Source organism: Nomascus leucogenys, chromosome 4 (genome assembly GCF_006542625.1).
Source record: "Nomascus leucogenys isolate Asia chromosome 4, Asia_NLE_v1, whole genome shotgun sequence".
NCBI classification, from domain to species: Eukaryota; Metazoa; Chordata; class Mammalia; order Primates; family Hylobatidae; genus Nomascus; species Nomascus leucogenys.
In genome coordinates, this window is record NC_044384.1 from 106,412,067 (window position 1) to 106,425,740 (window position 13,674).

Sequence of the window (13,674 nt, forward strand, 5' to 3'; positions counted from 1 at the left end):
TGGAAGGTAGACTGGCTTCCTCTATGGGCGACCTTCGCGACTCTGGACAAAAAGACCTCATCATTCTCAGACTTGGGAAGGACGACTAAGCCCGGAAAGGTGGAGACAAGTCCGCCCCAACGCCGCAGTGGGGAGTAGCAGGGACCCAGGAACCTGGTGCCGGGAGCCCTGCACCCTGGGCGGGAGAGGCGGTCGCTGAGGCAGGAAGAGGAGGAGGAAAGTGAGGAGAGACGCACCCGGTCAGCTCGCGCTCCTGCTGCGCAGGGCGGGGCTCGGGCCGGTCCGCCCGCGCGCAGGTGAGTGAGCCAGGGCGCAGCGCAGCTGCGCCAGGCTTGGGCGCCTGGGGCCGCCGCTCCCTACCGTCGTTTTCCCCGCCGAGGCCCCACCACCGTTTCCCCCACGGAGTCATGGCCGGCTTGAACTGCGGGGTCCCTATCGCACTGCTAGGGGTTCTGCTGCTGGGTGCGGCGCGCCTGCCGCGCGGGGCAGGTGAGTGCCGGGCTTTGGAGGCGGGTGGCGCGGAGTGGTGAGCTAGCCAGCCAGCTGAGGCCCGGCGGAGATGCGGCCGAGGGACGCAGGGTGCTGAGGGTGCGGAGGGTGCGGAGGGTGCGGGGTGTGCGGAGTGAGGAGCGGGGGCGGCGTAGTCAAAACGCGCCGGTGGCTCCGGGTCCCCCGGACTGTCGGGTTCCTGCGCGCGCCGCGTCGGGCGCGTGGGCCTTGCCCCCCTGTAGTCAACCTTGCCCTCGGCACGTGAGAGTGTCCCCGATCGGGGAGCCTCCCGGTCCGGGAGGATGAGCCCGGTGCTGGCCGAGAAGGCGGGAAAAGGAGCTCCCGGTAGCCGATCCCAGGCGACAGGTCCAAGGTGGCGCGCCGTGCGCCCCAGGGTCCTTGCCGGGATTCTTGAAAACACCCAGGCAGGGTGTGGGAAGAGATCTTTCCTCTCCAGGCTCGCCCTCTACCTCCTGGCCTTGTCCAGAGAGAAGGTGCAAGAAAAGTGCTTTCATGACCGCATTTCCCACCAGATCCCCTTTTTCCCGTCCGCACGCTGCATTCCCCCTCTCCTAAAGTTGAAGAGCATTAGTGCCAAAATAAAAGCGCCCGGATTTCTTTTAGGGGTCCCAGAGAAAGCCCCCAGGCATCTGCGCCGCCGCAGGGACTGGACGTTCCCGCGCCCCTTGCATTTCTTGGCAGTGGACTTTGGCGGCAGGAGGATGTTGTTCCGGGGATGTGTGTGAATTTCGAGTTGTTTCGGTTGGGGGAAGGGACCGCCACGTCCCAGTGACCTGTGCCAGCCAGGAAATGCCCTGTGGGCCCTGGATATATTAGAACATAGTAAATCACCTGGTTTCTTCATGTAAGAACTTGATGTGAGGCTAGTACCGGTTTCGCGAGGTTAGTACAGGTTTTGTGTTTTTTAAATAGAGCTCTCCAGGAAGCCATGTGGGTTTGATTCCCCTTTCTGCATCTAAGGTGGGTTTGTGTTTGGCAGGTTTAAATTAGATTAAGGAATAAAAGGACGCAAGTGAGGTTGAATTTGGGCGTCCCGGTGACTGCCATCATTATAAATACAAGACAGGAGCTTCTAAAATATCAATATAAGCTCCAGGAATACTTCCTGTTTCATTCTCCAGCATCAGGTGACATTGCTGCATAGTAGATAGAAAATTTAAAACTTCATTTAAACCATGGCATGGAGATATATATATATATATATATATATATGAGAGAGAGAGAGAGAGAGAGAGAGAAGAGAGAGAGAGAGAGACAGGGTTTCACTGTGTTGCCCAGGTTGGTCTCGAACTCCTGAGCTCAAGTGATCCTCCCACCTGGGCCTCCCAAAGTGCTGGGATTACAAATGTGAGCCACTGTGCCCAGCTGCTGAATATTTACTATAATTTCTTAGGACTGAATTTCCAAGATTCCCTTTGAAGAAAAAGAATTAGTTTAAGAATAAAAAGGAAGTGAAAATATGTGTATATGTGTGCTGAGAAAAATGTGTGCCTACCAGTCTTGGAACTGTATTGAAACTCTGGGAATTGTTTGAGATGTTTTTGGCTTTCTGTGACAACAGCGGGGAACTCTTCCAGTAAGAACAGGGTGTAAATCAAGGCATTGCTAATAATGAGAGCCTCTGTTCCTGGTCTCATTTCTCCCTGTGATCTGGGAAGGCTGCCATTTTGGTCGAGTAATTCCAATGGAGTCCCTTCCAGGAAGTCCTTGACTGGCTGAGCCCTGTCTCATGGTTCAATATATAAATAGGTAGAAGCCTAGGAACTTTCCCTTTCGCTTTCTTAAGTTCCTCCCTATGGTCTCAGGAACTGGCCCTTTGAGAGTACATCAGGCTGAACTGAGAGCTTTTGTCGTTGGAGCAGTTGCCTGTAATCTTGAGGATCTAACTGGCAAAGGCCTTTGAGAAATTCCTGGAGACTGTCCTGAAAGGATACAGAAAGCCAGAGCCCTGGCACAGTGGATTTGTTTTATAAATCTGTGAAGTCTCTTAACAAAGAAAGACTCAGCAGAGTAAAAATGAACTTGGTGTCACTGCAGAGATGAAGGGTAAAGGAAAGTTTGTGTCTTGGTGTCGTGTGTTTGTGTGACTTTGCTATCCCCACCAACTCCCCCATTTCCAAGAGTGAAACACTGGTTACATTGGGATCATAGCCTTTTGAAAACCTCCATTTGGTTGCTTTCTAAGAACCACTCAGATACCAGAGTCTGGGTTAGTGACCCCAATCTTGCCACCATTGTCTCTTGCCAAAAATGTGAGCAGACAGATCAAATGATATGTTCACACTCCCTGGGCGAGTGTGGGTGTTCATTCTGTTTCCGATTCAAATGAGGAGCTGCTGGCTGTTGTCTGGAATGTGTAACTGGTAGCGCTGATGAGTCTCCCCCAACTCCTCCCCCACATCCCCACAGATTTGCATGACTTGGAGTCAGACCTGTTAGCCCTAGGGCTCACCTCAGATGCTGCCATTTCATCTATGATGGTTGCACGCCTTGCATGTGCACACACACACTCTTCTGGGTGTTCTCCCTGGCTATCAATGTGGGGGAAGGAAGTTAATAATTAAGATGTTTTAAGTAGCATATAGTTATTGTAGAAAAAGTGGCAATAAATATAACCAAAATGGAAAAAAAGTATCTATAAGCAAACTGCCTTATTCACTTTGATGCAGTCTTCTTAATGTATGTGTATGCATGCTCATGTGCACATACCAAAAATGGGATCATCCCATTATATGGCTTTAACCAGTCCCCAGTTGTTGGACATTTAGGTTGCTTCCAGTTTTTCTTATTAAAAATAGAACATGTCCAACAATAGCCACCTGCTTGTATCAATTTTAATAGGTCTATTCAGTGAAAAGGCACTTGAAATTACATAGCACAGACTAGAAAATGACATGAAAGGATGAACCATTATCCTCATGTTGCCAAGGTTATAAAATAGTATCAACTGGATTATCCCATTTTGGTATATCTAAGAATGTGTTCTTTGGCTGTGTTGTTCTGCACACTCTTTTTTTAAATTTTTGAGACAGTTTCACTCTTGTTGCCCAGGCTGGAGTGCAATGGCGGGATCTCAGCTCACTGCAACCTCCGTCTCCCAGGTTCAAGCGATTCTCCTACCTCAGCCTCCTGAGTAGCTGGGATTACAGGTGTGCACCACCACACCCAGCTAATTTTTTGTATTTTTAGTAGAAACGGCATTTCACCATGTTAGCCAGGTTGGTCTCAAACTCCTGACCTCAGGTGATCGCCCGCCTGGGCCTCCCAAAGTGCTGCGACTACAGGCGTGAGCCACTGCGCCCATGTTCTGCACATTCTTAACTATTTTGTCCAGCTACAGTTCTGGAAGCAGAGTTGCTGGGATGAAGAGTAGACAGGCTCTTAGGGCTTTGGATGCGTCTTTCCGTGTTGCCTGTGGAGAGCCTGTCCTGGTGTGCTTTCCAGCCATCAGTGTGTTAGTGCCTGTTTCTCACATTCTCCCAGGCTCTCCTCGCTGTTGTTTCACCAGCATCTACGGAAGAAGCATTTTCCTCCCTCCAATTTGGCAAATAGAATCTGGACAGTATTGGTAGAGACTCGAGAGTCTTAGAAGCACCACCCTAGCTGGATGGTACTAATAGCTCACCAGTGCTTTTTTGCCAAAAGAAAACAGAACTGGGTCCCTTGGCTTATAACACAAGCCTCACCTGCGTTTTTGCCTAGCAGTGCTGACCTGGATTTGGATGGGATAGGATGAGGTGGGAAGTGGGTAGGGAGAGGAGTCTGCTGGTCAGAAAGACCCCTGATTGAGGTCAGGGTGGGTAGGACAGTGGGAGATGATAAGACCACTGATGTGGGGGACCGGTGGCTAGGGTTCTCTGCCTTGGTGGTTAAGAAAAGTTTATACCCAGCCAGGCGCAGTGGCTCATGCCTGTAATCCCAGCACTATGGGATGCTGAGGGGGGCGGATCACATGAGGTTAGGAGTTCAAGACCAGCCCGGCCAACATGGCAAAACACCGTCTGTACTAAAAAATAGAAAAATTAGCCAGACATGGTGGTACACACGTGTAATCCCAGCTACTCAGGACTCTGAGGCTTGAGAATCGCTTGAACCCAGGGGGCAGAGGTTGCAGTAAGCCTAGATCATGCCACTGCACTCCAGCCTAAGCGACAGAGCAAGACTTTGTCTCAAAAAAAAAGAAAAGTTTATATCCCTTAATTATCATTCTAAATTATAAAAATTATGCCACAATCAAATTATTTCAAACCACTTCCCACAACCTTGTAATTTGCCCGTCATCTCCCGGGCAGCTGGCAGCATTCTAGACAACCAGGTAAGGAGAGCCAGGCTCCTTCCCTTGCCTCTTTGTAGCCTTGGGTTTGTATCTGGTCCATCAGTTCTTAAAAGTATTAACTACTACTGCTGCTTGTGATAGCCAACACATTGAGCATTTGCTGTGCCAGCCACTCCTCTGAGGATTTTACAAATAAGCATCTTCTGATTAACATCAGTAATACATTCCTGAAAACCAGACATTCTGTATGAAACACTAAGCAACACTATACATCTCATTATTTTGTGTGGGAAAAATTATAACAATCCACTGCACAGCGATGCAAAACCTCTAACAGTTTCTGAAAGCGTGATGAAACACAGGAAGATACCTGTATATAATTAACCAATCCTGTTAAGCATAAAGTGCTTAAGACATCACTTGAGGACTACCAAACCATTTACGTGGTTGTTTGCAAACAGTTGCTTTGTGTGCAGTAACGTAGGGCACCTCCCTTTGTTGACATTTTTGACACTTGGGGTGTCCTCACTCGATCCTGACATTCTTTTTTTTTTTTTTTTGAGACAGAATCTCACTCTGTTGCCCAGGCTGGAATGCAGTTGCATGATCTTGGCTCACTGCAACCCCCACCTCCTGGGTTCAAGTGATTCTCATGCCTCAGCCTCCCAAGTAGCTGGAATTACAGGCGTGCACCACCATGCCCAGCTAATTTTTGTGTTTTTAGTAGAGGTGGGGTTTCACCATGTTGGCCAGGCTGGCCTCAAACTCCTGGCCTCAAGCAATCCACCCACCTCGCTCTGCCAAAGAGCTGGGATTATAGGCTTGAGCCACCACGCGCAGCCAGATCCTGACATTCTTGATCCTAGTGTTTTTGGAATATAAGTCAAGACTTTCTGCACATAATTTTGTTTAAAATATGTTGAGGTTGGAGATGTAAATATACACATTTCTGAAATAGACCTTGGCCAAAAATAACTTTGATAGATGAAACGTAAGTTCTACAGTGTTCAATGATAAAAATGAAGCTATTTTCTCCTGAGAGAATGTAAATGGGGGAGGTGGTCTTGAGTAGGTCTGCGTGTCATTTAATTCTCCATCCTCAAACAATTACTCTTACTAACTTCCTGTTAGTAGGCACAGAGAGGTGACGTGACTCGCCAGGGTTCCCTAGCTGGTATGTAATGATGCTGAGCTGGCAGCCCCGGGAGTATGACTCCAGAACCCAGCTCGGTAATAGGACTGCAAGGCCAGTAAATGCCTCCCCTCAGGGTGTGAATATTCTTAAATAATAAATTTGAGAATGTCTGGAAAAGAAAACTAAAACTGTTCCCTGAGCACAGATGGCGTAGCTTTCTTTAGGTTTTAAATAAAGTGCAAATGATCCTACCCTCAATGACAGAAGATCAAAGGGTTCCGGGTGAAATGTGCCAAATGCAAAAATGTACAAGGTGACAATCTGCTGCCTTTGTCTGGGTAAATACAGTCTCCAGAAATGAGTTTTATCAACTCCCTCAGTCCAAAGATTATATAAAGTTGAAGTTGGGCTGTTGTCTTTATTTTGGGTCTGCCTACTTCCTTGGCATCTGCCATGTCACAAAACCCTTGGAGCCATGAGAGGGCTTCTTCAATTCTTGACAACGTGTGGTCCAGCTGGGAGCTGAGCTAGAATGGTGTACATCCAGGCATATGTCATATGCATCCAAAGAGATGCCTTCTGTTACTGATCTGGAGGCAGGAACATCTGGCCATCTCAAACAAGGATGTTTGGCTAAAACAATGTTTAACCCCAAGAACAACTTAGAGTAGGCAAGTGGTTTCTGGGACATCACAGAGAATGCAGAGGTGGTAAGATGAAGCCTCTGAGTTTGAAGGACTCAGCATCTCTTGGACACAAGTAGACATTCAACTCCTACAGAGTGGCCACCAGCCACAGTGGAGAGGTACACACCAAGAACCAAACAACATAGTGGGATGAGTTATTACACACTGCTGCTCATACTGGAACTCTGTGTTCTGCTGGAGTCTGTCTAGGGACACTGTGTCAGGAGGGTTCAGCCTGTGTTGATGGGCTGTTTTCACATCAACTGCCCTGCTGACAAGTCTCGCTGGAGTTGCATCCTGGGCCACCTTCAAGGATACAAACACCAGGCTCTCCCGGTCACTATTGCCTCTGAGTTCTTGCTCACTGCAACAGTGCCCGTGTCCTCAGACTGCACATCCCAAAGGGCTTAGCTTCCCAGCTGGAAATGGGTGGAGGGAGGAGGGCAGAGAAATGGAAGGACTGGAGCCAAAGACCTCACTGGACTCAGAGTTGCCTTTCCAGTGTTTTGGAGACAGCCTCACTCAGACAAGCTCTGGAGTTGGTCAAAGTTTGGTTCAAATCCTGACTCCACCACTTATTAACCAGGTGAGCTGGGCAAGTTGCATAACCTGTAGGGACAGCAGCACCCTGAGGCTGGCTGGGGGTCTGAGTGAAATGATGTGTGCACTAGTCTGGCCTAGAACAAATTCCTCAGTTAGTGAGAATTGTCTTGACTTTGTGCTATAGTTTGGGTGATTGTTTCCTCCAAATCTCATGTTGAAATTTGATCCCCAGTGCTGGAGGTGGGGCCTAACGGGAAGTGTTGGGTCATGGGGGTGGATCCCTCAGGAGTGAGTGAGTTCTTAACTCTGTTAGTTCCCTAGAGAGCTGGTTGTTAAAAAGAGCCCAGCGCGAACCCCGTGCCCTTGCTTCTTCTCTCGCTATGTCATCTCTACACACCAGATCCCCTTTGCCCTCTGCCGTGAGTGGAAGCAGCCTGAGGCCCTCACCAGATGCTCAGTCTTGAACCTTTTAGCCAGCAGAACCATGAGCTAAATAAACCTCTTTTCTTTTCTGTCTTTCTTTTTCTTTTCTTTCTTCTTTTTTTTCTTTGAGATGGAGTTTTTGCTCTGTTGCCCAGGCTAGAGTACAATGGCACGATCTCAGCTCACTGCAACCTCCGCCTCCTGGGAAGCAATTCTCTTGCCTCAGCCTCCTGAGTAGCTGGGATTACAGGCGCCTGCCACCACCTCCGGCTAATTTTTGTGTTTTTGGTAGAGACGAGGTTTCACCACGTCGGCCAGGCTGGTCTCGAACTCTTGACCTCAGGTGGTCCACCTGCCTTGGCCTCAGCCTCCCAAAGTGCTGGGATTACAGGAATGAGCCACCACGCCCAGCCAAACCTCTTTTCTTTATCAATTACCCAGCTTTAGGTATTCCTTTATAGCAACACAAAACGAACTAAGACACTTTGATTATTTGAGTCAGGTCCAAGAAGAACATTTAGATATTCAATAGGCAGACAACCTGGGCCAAAATTATAGGCTATCATAGTTTGTATAACCAGGTCTCTAGTGGGAGACAGTAAGATTGTTTTTGACTTTTGCTACCTACACATTGTGCTTTGGTTACTGTCCCAGTGCAGTTGACTTTGGGGGCGTGTAAGGATATCTGTGGAAGAAATTCCTAGAAGTGAAGCTGCTCAGTGAAAAGCTCTATGAAGTTATTCTAAAGGACACTAGAACAACTTTTAAAAAAATGTTTTGTGAGCAAGTGCCTGCACACACATGAATTTCCTGTTAGCCAAGGAACTGACTGGACCAGTTTTATAACAACTTAAGTGTCATGCTCAATTACATTTGAGATGGGAATGAGAACACCTCAGTGGTCTCCTGGGGATTGCAGCTATCTTCACAACCGGGTGTTATTAGCCAAGACTGGGCTGCAGTTTGCCAGTCTGTGAAACTAGAGCTAGATCTCCATGGAGGGAAACCTGGGAGGGCCCTGGCCTTTAATCTCTGCTGAGAGATGGAGGATTACTCTGGAACTGGCTTGGAAGTTTCTGACAGTCTTATCAGGTACTTCAGCCTTGGGCTACATCTGTCAGGGCTAAGTTCTTATCTTCATGGAACATAGAAGACTTTTTTTTTTTTTTTTTTTTTTCTGTTGCCCAGGCTGGAGTGCAGTGGCATCATCTCGACTCACTGCAGCCTCTGCCTCCCAGGTTCCGGCAATTCTCCTACCTCAGCCTCCCGTGTACCTCGGATTATAGGCATGTGCCAGCATGCCCGGCTAATTTTTTTTTTTTTGTATTTTTAATAGAGATGGGGTTTCACCATGTTGGCCAGGCTGGTCTTGAACTCCTGACCTCAGGTGATCTGCCCACCTTGGCCTCCCAAAGTGCTGGGATTACAGGTATGAACCACTGCACCCAGGCTAGAAGACATTTTTCAAGTTGTAAGCAATGCTTGGATCATCTTGCAGAAGCCCACCACAACCCGAATGGTGCTATACCCTCAACATAACTTCTTCTAGCCTCACTGGCCTCTGCCTCTATGGGGAATACAACTCAAGTTCCAAGCAGGAACCTGGAATACTGGTGGGAAGGTATGTCCCACTGGCATCTTCCCCTCCTTGCCCTAGTCACTAGAGACTGGAAACAACCCAAATGCTCATCATTAGAATATGGAGAGAAAAACACAATGATCAGAACAGTACGTATGGCATGCAACCTTTTGGCAAAATAAAATGAAATAGGGATGGTATATAAATACACACTTGCATATTCATAGATTACTTCTGGAAGAGTGCACAAATACTGGTAATAGTGGTTGCCTATGGGAACAGAACCAGATTCAAGGGTAAGAGAATGACTTTTTACATTTTGTTTTACTATATTGTGTGCTTCATATATTATTTATCTAAATGTAAAAATATTTTTCAGCTCTACTGAGATATAAAGTACATACCATCAAATTCACCAGTATCAATTGTGTAATTTTATGGGTCCTGTCAAGTGCATGGTATAACATTTCCATCACCCTGCAAAGTTCCTCCAGATTCTTTTGTAATAAATCCATACCCCTTAGCCCCTGGCAACCACTGATTTGCCTTCTATCACTGTAGTTTTGCCTTTAAAATATTTTAAAAATAAAAACAATTTAAAGCCAGGTATGAATATAGCCCTCACTATTTTTGTTGCATTAAAACAAATTTCTCAAGTATAGACCCCATCTTCAAGAAAGCCTAAAGTTACTTCCTGCAAGAATTTGGTTGTGTAGAAGGGATGGAGTAGAAGTGTTAAGTTGCTAGGAATTGAGGAGTTGATGACCAAAAAACTGACTTCTCGACTTGGAGCAGCTTTTCATGAAGAGCAACTTGCTGTGCTCTGTTTTGTTTTGTTTTTTCCCTATCTACTTTTAGGGTCTAGCACTGAGCAGGCCTAGAAAATTTGATTTATTATTTGATGGATAACTGGAGATCATCTGTAAGAGCAAAGCAGAATATAGTGGAATGAGGATTAATGCTTCATTGCCCCAAATTTTCTAGCTAGTTTTGTTCCCATCCTCCTCTTTCTTCCTTAGCAATAGCTCTTAGCAGTAGGGCTAACTTCTACTGTAAGGAAGGAGTATGGTTCATGAAAAGCAAAGTACTTTGACCCACAGTCTCTCTCCCTTTCAGGAAGAACCATCTGCTTTTTTTTCTTCCATCCACCCACACAATGTGCTTTGGAGCCAGGCTTCTTAAAGCCCCCAACTCAGCATTCTTGGTTCCTCAACTTAGTTTTTCAAATCCCTGAATTCTTAGAAGGTCTTGAAAAGATCTAGCCCAGTCCAAGGTCATTTTGGTAACAAATTCTGTTCATTCTGTAGATATTGGTGACCCCTTGTGCATCTAGCTCTGTGTGCCCTTATCTCTTGCTCTCCAAGGACTCACCATCTGGAAGGGATTCAAACACGTAAACCAGGGGCTACAAATTGATGGCCTAGGGGGCTTGGCCTAGTTCCGTTTTGTATGTTTTGAAAAAACCTAAATTACAAAGTATTTGATAGAGCTTGCACCCTCTAATTCAACAAAGACCCTCTTCCCTATGTTGCCTTTCATATTTTGGTTTGCAACACTTTCCAGTGTAATAAGTAAAGCAAAAGATGTAGGTATAAGAATTGCAATATAAGCTTCTATAGGCAAGACAAGAGAAAGAGGAGAATAAAATATTCTCCTGGTGCCTGAGGTCTGTGGGACATCATTAACAAAACCCCGAGTTTGGCCCTGGAGCAGAAGTATAGCTCTGTTATTAATTACCAATAACCCCACAATGTTTATTTTTATATTTAAAATGGCATCTCTCACCATCTCTGAAATGACAACTTGCTAAGTGATCCACTATCTGAAAAGATGCAATTCAGAGTTAATCCTTCAATATCTGATTTATAACTGGAGATCGCCTACAAGAGCAAGCAGAATATAGTCTAATGAGGATTAAATTCTTGATTACTCCAAATTTTCTAGCTTGGGTTTTGTTCGAAGCCTCCTTTTCCTCCCTTGGCAATAGCTGTTAGCAGTAGGGCCAACTTCTACTGTAAGGAAGGAATGCAGAAAGTGCTCTGCCCCACAATCTCTCTCTCTTTCAGGAAGAACCATCTGTTTTTTTTTTTTTTTTCCATCCACCCACACAATGTGCTTTGGAGCCAAGCTTCTCAAAACCCATCTCAGCATTCTTGGTGCCTCAACTTAGTTTTTCATATCCCTGAATTTTTGGCATATTCATCTTCAGATCACTGGCTGGTCCCAACATTGACACTGTCTTGTTGCCAATAATGACCATCCTAGTTGATGTAACGCCTTCCATAATGACTGTCCTTGTTCTTGTAACTTCATTATGATGCGCAAACACCTTTTATAATGGCTGTCCTCATTGACTTAACACCTTCCACATCAATACCTTTTACTGCAGTCACCCTTGTGAATGTATCTTCCACCATGACTATCCTTGTTGATATAGTATCTTCCATAATGGCCTTCCTCATTGACATAACACCTTTCAAAGGTAACCAACTTCTGATGTAGGTTATTTTGGAGAATGGTTTGTAGTGGACATCCTCATTGACATAACACCTCCTGGAGGCTGCCCTGGGCCCTCTGGGTGAGGAAGGCATGTGTCTGGCCCCAAAGATGTCCTGGAGTGTGCCGCATTGTGTTGCTGATCTGTTTCTCGTGGGTTGCCTGGTGTGCTGTGGAATCACGTTATTGACCTGGCTTGTGGTCACTTGCAAGGGTTTCATTCAGAAACCTGTTTGCCGTCTCAGGCTGTGTGGTTTGCTCTCCCATCGCCCACTTTAAGATTGCTGGACACAACAACAGCAACAACAAAAATGGTGTTAATCCCTAGTCCCTAAAACAGAAGGTTTAAACTGAGGGATGTATTCCCAGTTGGCTGCCTTGGCCCCTGGGATGGCAACACACCCACACTCCCCAGTCAAGTTTCCTGAGTGATCAAGAGGTTGGGGCTTTGCAGTTAAGAAAGAAGTAGATCTGGGCCAGGCGTGGTGGCTCACGCCTGTAACCCCAGCACTCTGGGAGGCTGAGGCGGGCAGATCACGAGGTCAGGAGATCGAGACCATCCTGGCTAACACGGTGAAACCCCGTCTCTACTAAAAATACAAAAAATTAGCCGGGTGTGGTGGCAGGCGCCTATAGTCTCAGCTACTCAGGAGGCTGAGGCAGGAGAATGGCGTGAACCCAGGAGGCGGAGCTTGCAGTGAGCAGAGATCGCACCACTGCACTGAGACTCCGTCTCAAAAAAAAAAAAAGAAGTAGATCTAAGGCCTCAAAAACATGGGTTTCTCCCATGGGGAGAAACCGCTCAGTGGGGAAGCTGACATCCCAAATGGTCACTTCCTCTCACACCCTGGCTGCCGTGGGTGGGTGCTGCAATCTGTCCTTCCAGGGTAGCAAGAAAGGAGCAGGGAGTGAGTCAGCTGGTGGTCATCCGTCAGACCACAGTGAAGCAGAGGATGGATTGCTGCCAAAGTATCGGAAGTGAAGGCAGTGACGGAGGTGGTGAGGACATCGGAGATGGAGGAGGAGCAGATGCTGTTCCTGATGGATTGCCCAGGGCTTGTGATTAATGAGGAAGAGTTTGGGGGACTCAGAGGCAAGATTATAGGCCAAGGAAGGGCCCACGCTAGGGAGAGACTCTCGTCTTGGAGGGCTGCTAGCCTCTTTCCTACCTGCAGAACATTTTCCGGAGGCACTGCAGCCCCCTCACTAGTGTAAAGGGAAAGGTGGACAGTCAGAGTGGCGTTTAGGACAGAAAACTCCAGCACTCCTCTCTGCTGCTGGTGTTGAATGGTACAAGCTGAAACACGTCTCTAACCACTGCTCTTCTCTAGCTGGGCTTCAGGGCAAACCCGTGGTCCCAGGCTGCCCAGCTTGTGACCTTAGAGGAGCAGAAGGTGCATGGGCCTTGGAATCAGGCAGGCCTGGGTTTGAAGTTCAGCTTTGTGTCTTCCCAGTATGAATTTAAACAGTTTACCTAAAGAAAATGTGTAGAAAGTGTCCGGCACATGGCAGAGGTTGAACAAATGGCAGCTGCTAAATTATTGCTGTCATTCCTAGATGCCCTGTCCCACCTGCCTTCAGCCTTCGCCAGTGCCTACACAGCCTACCTCTTCTGGATTCTGGATTTTAAGGCCAGGCTCCCCGCTGGATTGCTCTTTGATCTCTGGTTTTTGTCTGGGGCTCTTGCTCAGCCCACAGGTCTAGGTGAGATGACCAGCCGTAAACCCTCTTGGCCATATCATCACCTTCCCTCTGACCCACTCATTTGCCTTCCTCCTGTCACTTTCCAGTATCTGGATGTTAAAGTTTTACAGTAAATCCAATGTTTTAGAAATCCTTGTTGATATAACATTTTCATAAAGGCTGGCTTATCTATATAACACCTTCCATGTGGTAATTCAGCTCAGAAGGGGAGGCTCAGCGTCCCAAACAATACTTTGCATTTGTCCAAACTTCTTTCCTTGAGCAGCTCGGCAGGTCCTACAAAAACCACCCCATCTTTCCCTGCCTGGTACCCCATCTAGTT

General features: G+C 47.0%; 1 protein-coding gene across 1 annotated transcript in view; it reads left to right on the forward strand.

Annotated features, from left to right (window-relative positions):
* Positions 1–269: 269 nt before the first annotated feature.
* The window catches only part of CDCP1 (CUB domain containing protein 1), a 36,825-nt gene continuing 23,420 nt past the window's right edge, over positions 270–13,674 (forward strand). The window contains exon 1 of the mRNA XM_030810191.1: positions 270–489. Coding sequence (XP_030666051.1) covers positions 408–489 — 82 coding nt within the window. The 5' untranslated portion in view covers positions 270–407. The remainder of the gene's footprint in view (positions 490–13,674) is intronic.